Source organism: Aristolochia californica, unplaced genomic scaffold (genome assembly GCF_029961685.1).
Source record: "Aristolochia californica isolate CCGP_79_NKW_82.1479 unplaced genomic scaffold, dmAriCali1.0.hap1 SCAF_4, whole genome shotgun sequence".
In the NCBI taxonomy this organism is placed as follows: domain Eukaryota; kingdom Viridiplantae; phylum Streptophyta; class Magnoliopsida; order Piperales; family Aristolochiaceae; genus Aristolochia; species Aristolochia californica.
In genome coordinates this window covers 40,270,224-40,291,264 of record NW_027182103.1, presented here as the reverse complement: position 1 = coordinate 40,291,264, position 21,041 = coordinate 40,270,224, and the positions used below count along the sequence as shown (strand labels likewise).

General features: G+C 42.2%; 1 protein-coding gene across 1 annotated transcript; it reads left to right on the top strand.

The window, feature by feature from the left end:
- The first annotated feature begins 975 nt into the window (after positions 1-975).
- On the top strand, positions 976-21,013 carry LOC137962778 (uncharacterized). The gene is made up of 13 exons (XM_068809846.1): positions 976-1,439; positions 1,651-2,706; positions 2,786-2,886; positions 3,000-3,114; positions 3,230-3,307; positions 4,318-4,410; positions 4,511-4,594; positions 4,689-4,787; positions 4,958-5,020; positions 5,105-5,135; positions 8,375-8,421; positions 19,713-19,771; positions 20,579-21,013. Exons 1-13 carry the CDS (start codon positions 1,392-1,394, stop codon positions 20,811-20,813), a joined length of 2,109 nt encoding a protein of 702 aa, XP_068665947.1. The 5' UTR covers positions 976-1,391; the 3' UTR covers positions 20,814-21,013.
- The last annotated feature ends 28 nt before the right edge of the window (positions 21,014-21,041 follow it).

The window sequence follows — 21,041 nt, the reverse complement described above, 5'->3', positions numbered from 1 at the left end:
ACTTATTTAAGAAAATATCCTCACCCTAAGATTTTTTCAGCATTCACCTAGCTTTGTTTAATCCATGGGTGATCGACTTTCTGGTTGTCACTAAGATAGTCCACAACAAGACTTGGTTAACTATCACAATGGTTGAGACATCACCTTTTATTAAGTTCCCTTGGGAGATTCTGAAACCAAAAAGTGGATCTTGAACCCTAAAATCCTACTACCTAAGCTGACAAACTTTTCTGGACTCATTCGAGGAGACTTTTTTTATAATAAGGAAACTTTGCTTGCAACATACTACTTTAGTACGATATCAAGCCCTTGGAGAGATCCTTGTAAGTTCTCCGACTCATTACCGTATAATAAAACACTTCCAAAACCTTGAACCCATTAAATAAAACACGAATTCATAGAGTTCAACTCTTTCTCCGTTTAAATCAGAGTTATCAATTTCATAAAATCTAATTCAATATATTTTTGATATTGTTTAGCATATTTCGCACCAAATGGCTTTTCGTATTGTATTGGATCAATCGTAGTATCCTATAAGTTGTAACATTATATAAGGGCAAGTCTTGGATTTTTGGGGGATTGTAGTGAAAATATAATAAATACATTACTTAATATTTAAATTAATTATTATTTGATCATTAAATTTTAATTTTAATGAAAGGACTAGGCTGAATTTTTTTTATGATCCTCCTTTTAGATAAAAATCATTGAGTTAACATACTACATTTTCTCTTTAAAAAATGCATTTTTAAAGAAAAAAAGGCCTTTCTTTGACAAGAAGTAGGCTGTGTGCTTGGCCCAGATCTAGCTGAAGGAGAGGGCCAACAAGAGAATCCACATAAGCCCAATGTCGCTTTCAACTGGGCCAATTACATTGTTGTGGGTTTTCGCGCTTCACTTGATTGTCCAATGAAAACAATAGAAATGGGATAATGTAAGGAGCAATTTCCCTGCGGCAAAATCCAGTGGCAAAAAACTGCAACCAAGAACACTGAGAAACGGCCTCGACAAGCCACACGATTTCGGATTTCCTTCCATCATATCTTCTTTCCTCCAACTGCTATTCAATTCCCATCTCACGACGACAACCAAGAACAAATATGCGTCTCATATTATTCTAGCCGTGTCCAAAAAATCCAAAAAGTTGTCCCACCTTGATGTTTACGCTGTCAGTCGATGCTGAGTTTCATACTCAAACCCACTTGGTTAGCGTCTTTCGGGATTGTTGTAGCCGAGGAGGTTGGATTGAAATGGATTGTCGGAATTTCTGAAAACGGGGTTTTGATTGTTGGGAGCTTCTGGTCAGGAGCATGATCGTTCTTTGCCGACGTATTGACTAGATTATGAATATTTTCTGAGTTTTTGGAAATTGGTTTCTTAAAGCTCTCATAATGTTGCCTGTCTGCTCCACTGTGCCGGCCTGTTCTTCAAATTGCCAGGTCAGTCTTTCTTATGTCCATCTTTTTTTCGGCAGAATCTAATTACTGGCATGCCCATGAAATTGGCAGTTCAGTAGCTTAGTGTTCATAATTAATTTCTTCCATGTTCTATGTTCGAAAAGCCTACTTTCGAAGCGTTATTTAATTGACAAGGAACGCGTATCGTACATAATCAATTCATTTACTTTCTCTGTCTATGTGGGTGCTGCAGATTTCTTTTCATGCTGGGTCAAAAGTCTTTTTACCATTTCGTAAGTCAATCGAAGACAGGTACATCCTAGACGACAAGTTTTATTTTGCTATAGCTGGTGGTGGATCTCGTGCTTCTGAAATCTCTTTCAAGACAAATGCCAGTAAGAGTTTGTACACCCATGTTATCGAAAGATCTGATCAATCTGATTCCATGGATTTTGCGAACATTCCTCCCTATCAGAATGAACTGAATGACTTTGTCTATGGCTCATCAAATGAATGCCTTTATGGTGATTCTGAAGAACGTATCTATTCTATGAAAGCAATAAATGAGTCTTATCCTACTGGTGAGAAGCTGTGCTTTGTCGAAAACTCTAGTTTGCCTGGGCAAGGAGAACCCTCCCTGGCTGAACTTAGTACTGTTACTTTGAATGGATTAGATAGTCAAAGCAACGTGGTGGTACCGTTAGGGGATGCTCCGAAGGTTCCTGAGTTACTGAGTCAAAGTACAGGCACATTATCAGAATCACCAATTTCTGAGTTTTCATCCACCAGTAATGCTGCCTCAGATATTCTCTATGAGAAACCAGTATTGGGCTCTGACACGATGGAGCCAGTTAATGATGCTTTTTCCAAGCTGACAGAGAATCTCAATGGATTCTTATCAGGGGTTGGTGAATCTGTTGACAATGCAAATAGTACCTTCCAAAATACTTATGATGCCATTAGTTTGTCATTCACGGACAAGGTTAAGGTCATTACAGGATCATTTGAAAGTTCATTTGGTGGTTTACTTTCCTCTACGGATAAAACTGGAGAACTAGTGAATGACAAATTGAGAGGCTTCACAAGTGAGTTGAAAGCAACTACATTTAAGGCTGGTAATTTGGCTGTTGATGTTCTAAGAAGTGGACTTACTGCTGTTGAGAGCTCCGTAGCAAAGGCTTCCACTTCCATTTCTTCCTCCTATGAATCAGCAAAGCCTTTGCTTCCAGCAGAAGTTCGTGATGCGCTAAATTTGTCTGAAGAGAGAGCTTTAGCAGTTCTAAAACCAGCTGGTGCTGCTCTTCAACAGGTTAGTACAACTTTCCAGATCATATCAATAACTCTAGACTTTTGACTTTTATCCTAGCTAATATTTACTTTTGAAGCAGGTTTTTGTTTTCACTCAAGGTGTTGAGAGATATTTTGGCTTTGATCCCAATGACCCAGTTGTGCCATTTGTTCTTTTTGTTGGCAGTTCTGCCACTTTGGTGTATGTTCCTGTGCTTTTACATATTTTATTTAACTATTACATTTAGTTCAAAAGGAGAGCAGGATCAGCTTTTCCCTTTGGAGTCGTGTATATCAAGTTGTAGTTGTTTGCAGGATTTTTTACCGAGCACTTAAATATGGAGGATATTCTGGAGACTTGTCTCCTTCATCAACTTTTGAGCTGCTTTTGAAGGATGATGATGTTGTTCTCATTGATATCCGCCCCGAGGCAAGCGGTTGTAAATTTCATCAGCCTTTTCTTTCATTTCTTCATCTTTATGGTAATTTGCAGTTTAATTTGGACTTCAAGATTCTTCTGTTGATGGATACTAATACTGGTGAAGGATTTGAGGGAGAGAGATGGCATACCTGACATCCGGCGAGGAGCCCGGTTTAGATATGCAAGTGTGTCTCTCCCTGAGGTTAGTGCTAAATAACAATTACTTTTTGTTAAGTTTGCAAACTTGTATAATTTATTTAAAGAACTCTCTCTCTCTCTCTCTCTCACACACACACACACACAGAGTGTAGGGGTAACCTAGCAAAGAGGAGAACGTGAGGAGCAAAAAGGGGAATTTTTGGAGACTTTGCATGAGACCCAATTCCAGCCATCTTAGCCTCAGCCTTTTACTTCTCTTTTACAAATATAAGAAGATAAGACCCTACTAAGGGAATCTTATCACACAAATACATAGACACATTTGCTCAAGTGTCACCACTTCCATTATAGCTTGATGTAGCAGAAGACTTTTGCCACTTCCACAGCGCAAAGTGCTGGTTTACTTGGTCTCATTTCTTGGTAAAATATGTACCTTTGGTCCACTTTATTCCATCCACTTGAATCATGTGTTTGGAGATTTTTGCATTTCTCTTTACTTTAAAGAACTGTTTGATTTGATACAAGGAATGAAAAAACTGTGTTGGATTTAGGATCCATGACAAGGTCCTCGACCAAGGTGGTGAGAGAGGAGAGGAAGAAGAAGAGGAGAAGAAAGGAAGAGGAAGAAAGAAGAAGAGAGATAAAGGGAAGAGACGGCTAGAGAGATGGAGAGACAGATCTTGGGAGAAGAGAAAGCTAGGGACGAATTTGAGAGAAAGGGGAGAGACTTAATGATCTACCCCATTCCTTGAGCCTCTATTTATAGTTGTGTAAGGAGGTTCATAATGACTACAATGCCCTTAGGGCTATAAGCTTTGAAAAAAAATGACATAAACATACATCATCTTCCTTTATTACACCCTTATGCCATCCTTATGAGAAGATCATTTAATTACCTCCTTTGCCATCTCTTTGACGTGGGAGAGGTATTTACATTGATGCCAATTCGAGATGTTTTCCAACAAACAGAATATTGTATTTTTTCTCTTTTAGATTCAGATGGTCTAAACAAGGAAGAGAGTGTTACAGCTATATTCTTTCTCATGTTGCCAGGTTGATGCTTCCTTGAAGAAAATAATGAAAAATGGTAGTGAAGTCGAGAATGCATTACTAGCTGCTGTCATTCGGAACTTAAAAGTAGTTCAAGTAAGTCATTTGTTGTAAGTCCCAAATGTATGCAATAAGGATATCTGCATTTAAGTTGAGAAATTATAGACCCTTGATCCTATAGCCCTTCCATTTATAGGACAGGTCCAAGGTTGTTGTTATGGATGCCAATGGTTCTCGTTCCAAGGATGTTGCAAGATCTTTGAGGAAGCTTGGTGTTAAGGCAAGTGTTAACCGCACATTATTTCCATATGCTATGTGCTTGTTATTTGTTCCAAAATGATACTGTTGTAAAATATTATGCCTTTCAATTCCAGAAATCTTTCTTAGTTCAAGGTGGATTTCGTTCATGGGTGAAAGATGGTCTGCGTGTTAAAGAAAACAGACCTGTGACAGCATTAACTATATTGAATGAGGTAATATATGATTTCTGGAGCAGATTTTGCACTTTTTAAAGGTAAAATGTGTATACCTACGTGTCTAGTTAGTTTCTACAATGACAGTTTGTATTTCCACTCGTGGCTTTTTGTGTGTATTGATCTATGTTCCTATTTGGGTCTACCTACTAATGTGGCACTAACTACAGGAAGCTGAAGCTATACTTGAGGATATCAAACCTTCCCCAGGAAAACTTTTAGGATATGGCGTGGTGAGAGGCAGTTTAATTCTTCCTGAGCCTTGATCTTACTTTTCTTTCTCTCTATCGACGTCTTAAATCGGTTCTTTTGGACAGGGTGTGATTACAGCAACATATGCTTTACTTGGTGAGTTCTATCCTACACATTGTACAACAAGGGAAGATAATCTGTTATAGTGGAATGTAACTTCTAGATTCCATAACCATGCTAATATTAGCAATCCTTGTAGTATGTGATGTTTCAATCTAAACAATGTCATCAGAACTGATCGCAATCGAACTAAAAAGGTGGGTGGGTCCTGTTCTGGTCCAACATCAAGAAGGGCAATTGAATTAGTATAATGCCATGCTTTCTTTGGAGAAAGATGTGATAATTAATATTAAAAATTAAAATAGGAAAACTATTAAATATGGCAGAAACCCCTCCCCCTTTCCGTCTGCACATGCATGATGTCAGGGAGGATGATGGGGAAGGGACTGCCTTCCCCTCTAGACTCGCCCCATTGACCAGATGAGGTCACAATGTAAATGATCGATGGTTGAACCACACAAACTAGCCAGCTTTACGGGTCTTTTCCCTTCGCACAAGTCTTTCACTTTCAGACATAGAGAAAGGACCGGGTCCCAGTTGAGTCTCAACTGGTTAGTTCTCTCCAGGTCTAACAACAATGGTTGAACCCCACACAAACTAGCCAGTTTTACTGGTCTTTTCCCTTCGGCCAAGTCTTTCAATTTCAGACATAGAGAAAGGACCAGGTCTCAGTCGAGTCTCAATTGGTTAGTTCTCTCCAGGTCTAACAACACTGATTTTAGTTTCTCTTTTGCATAAACAAATATAATTATGTACTTACAACCCATGCCCTCTCCCCCTCCATAATCTTGATGCACCCTGGATTAGAATTTCATTGTGCTTGATCTGTTGTGATCAAGTTCACATAAAAGGGAACACTGTTAAAAAGGCTACTATTTCTTTTCCATAATAAAGGCAATTGGCTCACTAGTTTAATGTGGGATTGATCTATGAATCAAGCATCATATTAAGTAGTAGGCCCATAGTTTAATATGGGCTTGCTTTTTGTGGTGTGGGTTAGGTGGATGGATCACATATATGGGCCAATCTTAAGAGTTGGAACCATGCTTAAATGTGTAACCACCTTGTAGCTCACACATAAAAGGTGCATGCCCCGTGTTGAGAAGTGGGTCTACTATTTTTAGATGGATCCTTTGTAGAATAATGGTCTCATATAAACTAGTTGGCCCATATGCGCATATTATAAGAGGGAATTTATGTTTTTTTCTTTCAAAGTCAAATTAGCATTTTTTATGTGAAATAGATGACTAGGGGGTGAGTTTATTGACATTTAAAACTAGTGTGCATGTATTATTCTCATTAATGTAGGGATGTAGGCCAAAAAGTAGTAGTTCTAGGGCAACTGTAATAAGCTTTTATATTTACTAATATATTTTGTTGTAATATAATTGTGGGTCAATTATCTTTCTAATTTTAAAAGCTTTTATAAATAGGAAGATAGACAATTCCCTTTTTATATGTTCTTTCCATAAGATATAATACAGATAGATTGAGAGTTGGTATAAGGGCTTCAGTTAGTTGATTTAAGACTAAATATATCAGCTGCAATATTCATGGCAAAATTCAAGACAATGTTCATCTGGTGCACATTGAGGGTCAAACAATATCCCATAGAAAGATTAAGATGGATGTACCCTATATATAAATATTGGGTGTTGAAGTGGAGTATGGTGACCGAATTGCTAGGCAATAGCCTAATGTTATAAAGGTTGATACGAGTTTTACAAGAGAACTGCAAGACAACCATGTTTTTATGGAGCAGAATGTTGGGTGGTGAGAAATATCATCTACAGAAGATGAGGGTTACACAAAGGAGAATGCTGAGGTAGATGTATGGCAAACTAGGAAGAATAAATTCAAATACATCAGGGATCAGATAAGAGTAGCTATATACAATAAAACAAAGGAGAGTAGTTTGTGATGGTTTGGCTACGTTGACGATAGAACTCTTAAGCACCCGTTGGAATGGTTTGCTAGATGCTGGTTGAGAGGCTGATGCTAGATGCTGGATACTGGTTGTGGAACTGATAGGAAATACAGGAAGTTGAGCAATGAGATAAATGGAAATGACAATGAAAGACTTTGAAGAAACTAGCAAATCATAGAGCACCATTGTGGAGGAAGATTCTTGTAAGATAATGGTGATGAAAGTAAGCTCTAGGCTATCTGGTACTTGGATCACCATCTTTGACAAAAGTGCTGTCAGGCCATCTCCAATGATGGTACTTGCACTGATGTCACTGGGAACACTGCTCATCATAGCCATAACCATGGTGCTCACTTGGCAAAGGAGGCTATCCTTTTTGTTGTAAATACGTTCTTTTTTCCGAAGAGATTTATTTTCTTCACAGGTCAAATGGGCATAAGGTAAAAAGAGTTCATATGTTCTTTCTGCCAAGGATGATACATGGCTTTTTATGGGTAAATATTGAGATTCAAAATTTTGAGCATCCTTATTCCCATGCATGGTTTTTTTGACGTGCTGGTTGTGGGACTCACTGTGACTTTACATATTTAGGGCACTGGGTTTTAATGACTCGTTAGAAGCTGGCGTTGAAGTTCTGTCAGGGATTGGAGATAATTCTACTGTTGCTTCTTTTATATGCTCTCACTGGAATAAGATTCAGCAAATATCATTGATTTTGGAAAGTCCACATCTCCCGATCTAGAACTGTTGATGATGCAGTAAATGATGTCTGAGGTGGAAATGTAAAAAAAAGAGCTAGTTTAGGCTTGTTGTTTTGGTATGAACTCAGACCCAACTTTGACATGGTATCAGAAGAGGGCTTCTCTTCTATTGGACCTAGTTTGTGCCTTCCATTTATGTTATCCTAGTCTCATGTCCATTGTCTGTTTCTTTAGGCGTAGATTTGGAGGGATTGTTGGTGAGAATCATCTCAAATAAGTTGCAAGTTTGGAAAAATCATTTCGTGATTATTATTAGAAACATGGTCTCTTATCTTTGGCTAGTTATTTTGAGATGAACCTGGATCCAACTTTCAAAAGGGTTTCATATGCCTAGATCTGCATGTCAATTGGAGACACTACGGGATGGAGATCGTTTTCTGCTGCCACCTAATTGTAGAAAATTTCTGCAGTTACAGATTTTCTTGTCATTCCTTTTGGGTTTGTTGTTCACATTCCTTCTATACTTTTTTTTTTTTTCTTTTAAATCATCTATGCTGTAGAAAAAGGACTAGCAAAGGTGTCCATGATTATATCAATATGTTATTCGAATTGGTATTTTGTATCTAAATTGTGTGGATTTACTGCAGAATGGGAAAGAACACTGCAGATTGTTGGTCTTATTGGTCTTGGACAGGTAACTCAAAAATATGAAGTAATCTTATACTTTATGTGGGTTCCTGGAGCTTGAACTTCATCATTTCTTTCTGTGTTTTTATTTTTATTTTTTGTTGAATATCTGGTTGAACTTGAAATCTTGTCATTGTGGTAGTGGTACTTGAATATAGATAACTGTCAAATATTTTTGACATCTGTAAGTGGAAAATTTTAAAATGAATGGGACACTCTATAAATTATTCCTCAAAAAGTGAAAAAAAATTATTTTAAACTGACAGTGGAGTAACTTCTTCTGTTATATCTTTATATTTGTTATTGCATAGAACTTTTAACTTGTGCTTGTCAAGAGTGTCTAACTGTAGATCCGTAATTTCAAATTTTCTGATAAGTTGGAGCTTCTAGGCTTTTGAGCTCAAGAATTATTGTAAAATCGTAAAATTGGGAAGAATAGAAGAGGAGAAGGAAGAAAAATGGGGAAGAGAAGAGTTGAAGAAGCAGCGTTGAACTGCTGCCTAGGTTGAGTCTCAAAAAGCTTGAGCTCTCCCCTTATAATCATTCACTTAAGTGAATTTTACATGAAAGGACAATTATGCCCCTTTGTATAAAATACTCATAACTCTATGAATACATATGAGAATTAAGTGAAATTTGACACATAAAGTCATGACAAGTATTCTAGCATGCTGTAATCAGATGGGACCCATATGAGAGGATGAAATAACCAAAATACGCCTGAACTAGTACTTTAACACTCCCCCTCAAGTTGGAGAGTAAATGTCAAACAATCCCAGCTTGTTAGAAAACATCAGATGTTCATACCTTCCAAGAGGTTTTTTAACACATCTCTAAGTTGTTCACAAGATTTCACATATGGGTAACTACCTTCCTTTGCATGACAACATTTCTAATGAAATGGCAGTCGAACTCTATGTGTTTTGTTCTTCCGTGGAATACTGGGTTACTTGCCATAGATATGTCAGCTTGATTGTCACGTTTCATAACCATGCGCTCTGGAATGGAAAATCCAAGATCAATAAGGACCAACTTTTCCTACATAAGTTCACTAACTGTGTGAGTTATCGCCCTGTACTCTACCTCAACGCTTGATCTAGTCACTACAATTTGTTTCTTACTCTTCCAACTCACCCAGTTACCCGCAACAAAACAACATTGACAAGTGGTGGACCTCCCATCCACCTTGCATCCAACATAGTTTGCATCAAAATAATTTGACACAACAATATTTTTATTTTGAGTGTATAACAAATATTTTCCAAGAGCACCTTTCAAATACTTCAAAATCCTTTGAGCAACTTTAAAGTGTATCATTCATGGTTTTTCCATGAATTGACTCACTACCTCTACTGCAAATGATACATCGGGTATAATGACCGTGTGTCACGCGGTTAGATTTTGGCTAAGTCCGTCTAGCCAAGCGGAATATCTACCCCGTGCGGCCTAGTTCTTCCCAAGAACTAGTCAGTCTCCTTGTGCCTCGGATCTTCTTCCCAACCTCCCACACTCGATGTTGCCAAACAAAGAGACAATGGAAAGACCAACGAGATGGAAGAGAAAAGCTCAACTCTATTGAAGGCTAAAACTCTCTATACACTTGGAGAGCAATGAATGCAAAGAATGCTCAAGAATGCTTTACAATGGGAGAGGTCCCTCCTATTTATAAGCCTCCTCCCTGGCCTTGGAAGGCTCTAGAAACTCACAAAATCGTGCCAGCTGTCCCTGGCCTTTAGAAATTTCTAGAGAGGCCCAGAAAACCTGTCAGACCTGGAGATTTCCGCTTCTGGCACCTTCTAGCGCCTTCTGGAGTCTTTCGGACTCTTCTGGCGCCAGGCCGCACGCGCCCTGCCTGTCCCTCCAGGGTCTTGCGCGCGGGCGCCTCGCCTGGACTCCTGCGCGCAGGCGCCAGGCGCCATGCCTCTGCGTGCGGATGCCAGGTGCCATCCCTCTACGCGCGGGCGCCAAGCGCCATGCCACTGTGCGTGGGCGCCAGGCGCCATGCCTCTGCGTGCGGGCGCCAGGCGCCATGCCTTTGTGCGCGGGCGCCCCGCCTGGAGTCTTGCGTGCGGGCGCCTCGCCTGGAGTCTGTGTGCGCGCGGGCGCCTTGCCTGGAGTCTGGGGCGTGTGTAACCCCGCTTTGCCTGTCTGGCTTGCGTGCGACTTGCCCAGCCTTGTGTGCGCTGTGCCAAGGCATGTGCTGGGCTTGCCGGTGTTACATCCCAAACTTGGATGGCTGCCATACGCGCTTCCTCTGCCGTATGCGCATTGCCTTTCCTTGTGTTGGAGCAGTGTGGTGGGAATGTGGGTTTGCCGTCTGGACTCGGCTGGTTGCCCCTCGTCTCATACTCCCACCGCCATAATGCAGACGACCTCGTCTGCATGCCATCACGGTATGCCATCACCGCTGGTTCGAATTGCCATAGCTCCGCTGCCTCATGCCATGTTGCTTCACTTTCTGGAAGGCCCCTCCACTTGACGAGGTACTCGATCAGCCGTGGTTTCCCCCTTTGGCTTAACTGTCTGTCGGCTATGATGTAATCTACGTGCCGCTCAAAGGTTGTAGTTACATCAATGGGTGGTCGGGGAGGAATAACACGTCCCGGGTCGGGGTCTTTGTTGTAGGGCTTAAGGTTGCTCACATGAAAGACATTGTGTATCCTCAGCCTGGTTGGTAGTTGGACTTGGAACGCCAGCTTCCCAATGCGTTTGGTGATAGGAAAAGGTCCTTCATACCTTTTGATGAGACCCTTGTTCTTGGTGCATAGAGATCGGAATTGTTCTGTCTGCATCTTGATCAAGACAAGGTCGCCTACCTTGAACTCTACTGCTCACCTTTTCAAGTCCGCATACTTCTTCATCTTCCGTGCTGCACGGTGAAGAAAGACCTTGGCCATCTCTTGCTTCTCCTTCCAGCGTTTGGCAAATTGGTGTGCCGCTGGGCTCTTTCCAGATACGTCTGGAATGATGCTCATTGGCACAGAAGGTTGGCGCCCGGTTGTGAGTTCAAATGACTATGTCCGGTTGACTCGCTTTGCTGCAGATTGTAAGAAAACTGGGCCACATCTAGCAGCTCTGGCCAGTTTTTCTGATTTGCATCAACAAAATGACGCAAATATTGCTCCAGCAAAGCATTCACACGCTCAGTGTGTCCGTCGGTCTGAGGGTGGAAGCTAGTAGAAAAATTCAAAGTTGTGCCTAGCAACTTGAATAATTCAGTCCAGAATTTACCTGTGAATCGTGGATCTCGGTCACTGATAATCGTGGTCGGCACTCCCCAATGCTTGACCACATGGGCCATGAAGGCCCGAGCAGCTTCTTCGGCGGTGCAATTGTTGTTGATTGGAATGAACGTCCCGTACTTGCTGAACCGATCGACCACGACGAGAATCGAGCCTAAGCCATTTCTCTTGCGAAGGCCAAAAATGAAGTCCATGGAGACGGAATCCCATGGTCTTTCGGGTATCGGCAATGGGTCCAGAAGTCCTCCGGGTCTTTTCTGCTCCACCTTGTCTTGTTGGCACACCAAGCAAGTGCGAACGAACTCTTCCATGTCCTACTCCATGTCTGGCCAGAAGTACTGTCTAGACACTGGTGTTAGGGTTCGTTTCTGACCCGGATGGCCAGCCCAAAGGGTATCGTGGCACTCCCGCAATAGGTCCCTCCGCAGGTTGTCATGCTTTGGAACATATAGTCTGCCTCCTTTGGCTTTGAGTAGGCCATCGTCCAACCAAAATCGCCGAGTTTTGCCAAGTGCTGCTGACTGCACAAGATTGTAGGCCTGCGTGTCTGTCCGTAGGCCAGCTCGAATTCGATCAAGGATAAGAATACTTACTTGGTTGATAGCTGCAACACCTTGCAAACGAGAAGTAGTGTTGGAGTCATCACCAAGTATTATGCCTGCCTTCATAGGGGTTGTATGGTCTGCCCTCCGGCTTAAGGCGTTCGCCACCGCGTTCGTCTTTCCCGACTTATACAACATCTCGAAATCGAATTCGGCCAAGAAATCTTGCCATCTTGCTTGCTTAGGGGATAGCTTCTTCTGCGTGAGGAAGTAGCTTGATGCCACATTGTCTGTTCGCACAACGAACCTTGACCCGAGCAAGTAGTGGCGCCAGGTGCGCAAGCAATGCACCACAGCGGTCATCTCCCTCTCTTGGACTGTGTACCGCTGTTCTGTCTCGTTCAGCTTCCGACTCTCGTAGGCAATGGGATGGCCATCTTGCTCCAAGACTCCTCCAATTGCGAAGTCGGATGCGTCCGTATGCACCTCGAACACTTTGCTGAAATCCGCAAGCTGCAGGACGGGTCCCTCCATCATGGCTTGCTTGAGTGACTCGAAAGCACGTTGGCACTTGTCCGTCCAGTGCCACTTTTGCGCCTTCTTCAGGAGGTCCGTTAAGGGAGCCGCCAAGGCTGAGAACCCCTTTATGAACCTGCGATAGTAGTTAGCCAAACCAAGAAAACTACGAAGTTCTCTTACCTTGGTTGGCTCGGTCCATTCTCGGATGGCTTGCAGCTTGGTCTCGTCCATCCAAATGCGGCCTCCTCCAATCCAATGGCCAAGGAATGATAACTCCTTTAGGCCAAAGGAGCACTTCTCCTTCTTCACGAACAAGGAGTTCTCCCGTAGGACTCGAAACACTTCCCGCAAGTGCTGCAAGTGCTCCTCCATTGTGCGGCTATAGATGACAATGTCATCCAAGTACACCACCACGAACTTGTCCAAGAACGCTTTGAAGACCTCATTCATAAATGTACAAAATGTGGCTGGTGCGTTAGTTAAACCGAATGGCATCACAAGGAATTCGTATGATCCGTACCTGGTGACACAAGCCGTCTTCGGTTTGTCTCCTTCTGCAATTCTGACTTGATAGTAGCCGCTCCTCAAGTCAAGTTTTGTGAAGACTCGGGCATCTCTGAGCTGGTCGAACAGATCAGCAATCAATGGTATGGGGTACTTGTTCTTGATGGTGATCTTGTTCAAAGCTCTGTAGTCGATGCACAGGCGCATAGAACCATCCTTCTTGCGCTGGAACAAGACCGGTGCCCCGTAAGGAGCCTTGGATGGCTGAATGAACCCCGCTTCAAGCAACTCGCTTAGTTGCTTCCTCAACTCTTCCAACTCCTTAGGCGCCATGCGATAAGGGGCTTTTGAGGGCGGTTTCACTCCAGGTTCCAGCTCGATCTTGTGATTCACTCCCCTCCTTGGTGGCAGACAAGGGGGTAGCTCTTTTGGCATGACATCCCTGAACTCGTTCAGGACTCCCGTCATCTCCTTGGGAATCACTTGGGCCATGTCTTCTTTCACCTCACAGAAGGCCGCTAAGTAGGTGGAATAGCCCTGCTTAAGACCCCGCTTAAGCTAGAGGGCGCTAATTGATTCAATATTTTCGGTTACATTGGTTTTGAAACCATTGATCATACAAGCCCCTCCCTCATCAAGGATACCTACTACACCTAGTGATGGTAAAATGAAAGCCTTACAAGTTGTGAGGAAGTCCATGCCGAGAATGACCTTGAAGTCATCCATGGGTACGATGGTGAAGTCCAACTTCCCACCCCATTCTCCAACATTGGCAAACACGGCCTTGGCTACCCCCGAGACCTCCCTGGCTGCAGAATTCACGGCTTTCATTCTGCTGCTATCTCTTGTAGCCTTGAGCTTCAGACGCCTCGCTTCCTCTTCCGGGACGAAATTGTGAGTAGCCCCTGTGTCTACCATGGCCTTAACTTGGAATCCATTGATGATAACATCCAAGTAGAGAAGATTGCGGTTCGGCCTTGCCTCTTTGACACTCACTTTTGGCTCCTTCGAACGAACAACATTGAGTAAGGATAGCGCCCCCATCCGCGGTTCCTCTTTTTCGCTCTCGAATTGGGCAGCATTTAACAATTTCTTCTTGGGGCAATCTCTTGCCATGTGCTCCCCTTCGCAAATGAAACATTTAAGAGGGCATTTGAAGGACTTACTTTTGTCATCCTTCTTCTTGCTGTTGGTGTGGCGGGTGTCACTGGGTTCGGTCCTTTCCCTTTCTTTCTCTGGCTTCTTCTTCTTTTTTTGGCCGTTGTAGCTGTTGTCCTTGCTTGGCCGAGTAGCATTGTCCTCCGACTTTCGCTCGTACTCGGTCAGCTTTTCAGCCGTGGCTATGGCTGCAGCCAAGGACTTTACCTCCCTTCTACGAAGTTCGGTCTCAGCCCAAGGCTTTAGCCCGGCCAGAAAGGAAAAGAGCCTATCCTCGTCGGACATACGAGGAATACAGAGCATAAGAGAAGTGAAAGCTTGGACGTATTCTCGGATCGTACCTTTTTGTCTGAGGGCACGCAGCTCCTTCCGAGCTTGGTAGTTTACGTCCTCCGGAAAGAAATGGCGTCGGAGTTCTCTCTTGAAGTCCTCCCATGTTTCCACCGGTGCTTCATCTCCTTGCTCGCCCGAAGTCCTTCTCCTCCACCAAAGTATAACATCTTCCGCAAGGAACATAGATGCAGTGCTGACTTTGGCTTCTTCATTGGTTAACTTCGAAGCATTGAAATATTGTTCCACTTGCCAAAGGAAATTGTCTATTACCTTTGGGTCGCGTTTTCCAGTGAAGGCTTTCGGCTCCGGTATCTTGATCTTTGCACCCCCTTGCGAACCTCCTCCATTCGCAAGGGCTCTTTCGCATAGGGTGAGCCTCGCCCGAACTTCTCCCGCAATGGTCTTGACCTCTTCGTCGACCCTCTTGATTTCGGCTCGCATCACGGCCATAGCACTGTGCACGTCGTCATCGTATCCTTGGAACCATTCCGGGACAGGTAACCGTGCATGTGCAATGTCGTTCACGTACTCCTCCAGTCTTGAAAACTGATCCTCCATGCTTGCAAGTCTGGATTCGAAATCGTAAAAACGTACATTGTTTTCAGAGGGTGACTCCATACCTCTAGCTGCTACATCGCCACTTGTGGATGCCATGGTTGGAAATGCTGCTCTGAAACCAGTTGTCACGCGGTTAGATTTTGGCTAAGTCCGTCTAGCCAAGCGGAATATCTACCCCGTGCGGCCTAGTTCTTCCCAAGAACTAGTCAGCCTCCTTGTGCCTCGGATCTTCTTCCCAACCTCCCACACTCGATGTTGCCAAACAAAGAGACAATGGAAAGACCAACGAGATGGAAGAGAAAAGCTCAACTCTATTGAAGGCTAAAACTCTCTATACACTTGGAGAACAATGAATGTAAAGAATGCTCAAGAATGCTTTACAATGGGAGAGGTCCCTCCTATTTATAAGCCTCCTCCCTAGCCTTGGAAGGCTCTAGAAACTCACAAAATCGTGCCAGCTGTCCCTGGCCTTTAGAAATTTCTAGAGAGGCCCAGAAAACCCGTCAGACCTGGAGATTTCCGCTTCTGGTGCCTTCTGGCACCTTCTGGCGCCTTCTGGAGTCTTCCGGACTCTTCTGGCGCCAGGCCGCGCGCGCCCCGCCTGCCCCGCCTGGGTCTTGCGCACGGGTGCCTCGCCTGGGCTCCTGCGCGCGGGCGCCAGGCGCCATGCCTCTGCGCGCGGATGCCAGGTGCCATCCCTCTGTGCGCGGGCGCCAGGCGCCATGCCTCTGCGCACGGATGCCAGGTGCCATCCCTTTGCGCGCGCGGGCGCCAGGCGCCATGCCTCTGTGCGCGGGCGCCCCGCCTGGAGTCTTGCGTGCGGGCGCCTCGCCTGGAGTCTGTGGGCGCGTGGGCGCCTTGCCTGGAGTCTGGGGCGTGTGTAACCCCGCTTTGCCTGCCTGGCTTGCGTGCGACTTGCCCAACCTCGTGTGCGCTGCGCCAAGGCATGTGCTGGGCTTGCCGGCGTTACATCCCAAACTTGGATGGGTGCCATACGCGCTTCCTCTGCCGTATGCGCATTGCCTTTCCTTGTGTTGGAGCAGTGTGGTGGGAATGTGGGTCTGCCGTCTGGACTCGGCTGGTTGCCTCTCGTCTCACCGTGGCTTAAAGTGGTTTTCCCACTAGGCGTCTATACTGTGTTTTGTCCTTGAGTACAGGACTATGAGAGTCATGAAGAAGTCATTAACTTCTATGGGAGTGTCTGTTAGTTTTGCACCTAAAAGACCATATTCCTACAACATATCTACAATGTATTTTTTCTGAGAGAGAACAACCCCTTTCTTACTTGGAGCCACTTCAATGCCAAAGAAATATTTTAACTGTCCTAAATCTTTTGTTTGAAAGTGTATTGCTAAATACGTTTTTACCTGCTCAATTCTTAAAGGTCACTCCCAAATAAGACAATATTATCAACATATACCACCAAAATAGCAATACCGGTCTTCCTTTTCATAAAAAACATAGAATGATAACAATAATTTCTATAGAAACCAAACTTCATCACCACAGTGTTGAATTTTTCAAACCATGCTCTAGGACTTTGTTTAAGTCTATAGATAGTTTTCGTTAATCGACACATGTTCCTTGTCTCCCCCCTAGCAACATACCCAAGTGGTTGCTCTATATATACCTCCTCTTTTAAGTCACCATACAAAAACACATTTTTGACATTTAGTTGAAATAATGGCCATCCTTTGTTAACTAAAACAAAAAACAATATACAAACCGAAGTGAGTCTAGCAACTTGTGAAAATGTTTCAAACACATCAATGTCGAATTTCTGTTTATTGCCCTTGGCCACTAATCTGGCGTTATGTCGATCAATAGTTCTATCAGCTTTGTACTTAATCGTGTACACCCAACGACATAGCACAACAACTGCCCTTGAAGGTAGATCATAGAGACTCCACTTCCCTCTAGACATCAACACATCCATCTCCTCATCCATAGCTCATCACCACTCAAGTGAAGCCATAGCATCCTGCACTGAACAAGGTATAGTGGACATAAATAATGTTTCTAAAGATCTGTAGGATGGGGACAAAAAATCAAGAGCAACAAATTGTGATATGGGATGAGAAGTACATGATATTTTACCTTTCTGATGATTAATGGGTAAATCCAAATCAGAAGGAACTGGACTTTATAGGCAAAGAGGCAGATGGTTGGTCCTGAGTAGCGGGCTCATGAGCGGGGATGTCAGTGGGCATTGGAGCAGGCAATGGACGACATGAACGCCGACTATACACCTGAAGAGGTGGCAAGGAACTTGCAATTGGTGCATCTAGAACAACACTGGATTATCCATAGGGGTACTAAATGATGACAAAGACTCAATAGAAGATGCAAAGTAAGAAGTATTTTCAAAAACTGTAATAACAAAGGACAAACGTTTTTCGTTTGATAGGATCAACACTTATGACCCTTATGAGGATGTGAATACCCCCCAAAAAAGAACTTAACTGAGTGAGGAGACAACTTGTTTGCGGTGTTACTAAATAAATGAATAAAACATGTAGACCCGAAGATACAAGGAAAAAACTAAACAATTTACGTTGGGGTTTTAAAACCTGCTTAGGAACTTGTCCTTGCAAAACAGAACAAAAATTACGATTGATCAAGAAGCATGATGTTAACATTGGATTCCCCAAAAATATTTTGGGACATTCATGTGAAACAATAAAGTACGAGTAACTTCAAGAAGATGTATATTTTTGCATTCAGCAACCCTATTTTGTTGGGGAGAATAGATGTAGGAAGTTTGATGACTTATACCATGTAAAGCACAAAATGGTGTAGATTTCTCTCGGAGGAGTACACCCAAGTGACTCTATTGAAATCATCTATAAAGGAAAAAAAATATTTAAAATAAAAAAGACTAGGGACTTTGTATGGGCCCCATACATCTGAATGTAATAGTTAAAAAACTTGAGAGCTACGACTAGAACTGAAAAAGGTGAGGAGAGAGGGAGAGGTGGAGAGATTGAGAGAGAAAGAGTGGAGGAGAAAGCTCCAAAGAAAGAGCTGCACTGGGGGTCATGCGCGATACAATAAACTCAAAACTCCAATAAACACAGATTCCCCAAATGCATGTCAAGTGAGCCCCACACTCTAAAAATATGAAAAAACCATACTTCACAATAACAAACAACAATTACAGCAACCAAAGTAGCAATTAAACTTCATACGCATCAATTATAGGGCCGATGCAGACAGACAAGGATGGCACAAGGACAGTTATGATGATGCAGGCATCAATGGGAAGAGATTCCAAGTGGGAGCCCTTCTATGGTAGTAAAGTATGATAAAGCTCAATTAGTAGTAGAGACCATCAGCCAAATTGGATATGGCAGAACAAATAAGAAAAAAAACTGATTTTTACCCTACTAGCAGAGAAACTGGTTGAAGCCCTTCCGTAGAGATGAGAAACTGTAAAGAAAATCCAAGAAACTCTTAGAAGAACCTTCTAGAACTGGCTTTTATTGCTCTGATACCGTGTAAAATTGTAAAATTGAGAAGTGTAGAAGAGGAAAAGGGAAAAAAATAGAGAGGAGAAGAGTTGGAAGCAGCAGTGTTGAAGTGTTGCCTGGGTTGAGTCTCAAAGGACAATTATGCTCCTTGGTAAAAAATACTCATAACTCTATGAATACATGTGAGTGACTTATCAAATTTATCCACCAACTAAAAGTCTTCTTGTAACCAGTTTCACTATACATGTTTCTTTATAAAGTTATGAGTCAAAGTAGGAGACAAATGTAACATATAATGGTCTCACATGATATGTATGGAATTTGCATACTTTGATACATGTTTTTATGATTTTTTTTGGCATACTCATAGGATATTGCCTTGTTCCAACATACTGTAATCAGATGGACCCATATGAGATGATAAATAACCAAAATACCACTAAACTAGTATTTTAACAATTATCATCTGTCTATGCAAATCGTGTATCTCATCAACCTGAAGGAAATGCCTAGCTGATAATTGAGAGCCCTTCATCCAAGACTCCTAGCTGATGGTGACCTACTGGATTTTCCTTTCTTATATTGTACTATGATCACCAATCACATTTTAGTATCTTTACTCATTTTTTTCTGTATATACTTACTATTTAAGCAGTACTGATTTAATAAATCTTCTTCTTCTCCGCTGGAGTCCACTCCTACTTTGTCAGGGTCAACTATATACTTTGTCTGCCTTTCAGTTCATTTTTTAGACTTTATGCTTTAGCTGTAAGGATGCAAAATTCTCTGACAGGGGCTTAGACTGCTATTTAGTAAATTCCTGGAGTTGAAAAAGTATAAAATAGATGCTGATGAAATATTCATTTTTTTTCTTTTTGCTACTGGTTGTTGCCCTGACCCATGACTTGTGCAGCCAATATGGCCAGATTGTCCTTGTATCTTGCTGCCTAAATTTCTGATTTGCTTGTGCAGACCATTTACCGACGGGTGGCATCATATCAAAATTCTGAGGATTTGAAGAAAGACATAAGGTAATTATTTCTGATATTTAATGACTTTAAAAAGTTAGTTTTACTTCACCTAATCTCTGGAACTAACTGTTGTAGAAATTTGATATTTTTTAATAGATTTACTTCTTGGTCATGTGTGACAATCAACTATAAATCATTCACTTATTAGATAAAATATATTAGAGGTAAAGATGTTAAAGTGGGGCAGTAGGACTGTCCCAAAATGATTAACAAAAGTTAAAAAGCCTTTTCCTAATTAATAACCACATGATTTTTCTTGTCATTAATTTATGTGGGATTTTTCCCTCTTAACAATCCCCCTCATGTCTAGGGCTACATGATGTAAACAACACAAAAGGGGTACAATCTAAGCCAACAAACAAATGTTTTACTCTGATACCATGTTAAAGTTTGGTCCAAGTTGCTCCTAAAATGCAAGTTAAGAGATATTTTCTAACTAGTAACCGCTGGATTGTTTTTTACATTAGTTTATTTGAGATTATTCCCACTAACAGCAGAAAATATGCAAGAAGAATTGGGTGGGTTCCTTTGGTTGTCTTTGTATCATATTCTACTGTTAATTTTGCAGAGAAGTGGGGCTAACTCACAATAATTTAGCTTTGCTTCAAATATCACTCCATAATTTGTTATCTGTATCATTTTGTTTTTTAACGTGGTTTTATTGCTGAATACTTCTTGCTTGGGTCTGAACAAGGGATATGGAAAACAAAAATTAAAGTGCATGAACTGTTTTTTGACACCGATGTCAAATGGTGCCAATTTAAGGAATTTGCGCTTAAATTTTAAGTGAAAGAATGTTTCTTGTAGGCTGTTGTTAGCACCAGTTAGGCTTGGTGCAGAGGCATTCTCATGGGTCGTAGGAAAGGTAGAGCCGAACAAACTTGGATTGCCTACATCACCTTCATCAACAGCTGTTCAGAGTCGAGTTCTACAGGCAGCAGCGAAGCATGAATCTCAACCCTCTGACGCTGATGAAGCCCAAGAATCATCTGGTGGATCACCGGCTCCTACCAGTGAGAGTTTGGATCTCTCAGAAGCATAAGACATGAGGCTTTTCATTGGATCAATGCAAATAGAACCCTGATCTTCCTCACTTTTGTTAACACCCAGAAACCTGAATTTAAGTGTCTGAAGAAACACTCGCGTCAATTTTCATTTGAAGATTTGTATACAGTTGCTTGACTAAGTTCATGTTCATTCTTAACACATCTTATGACTACATAAATTCTTAATCGTGCAATTTTTTCAATGAAGAATCTGGTGAATGATT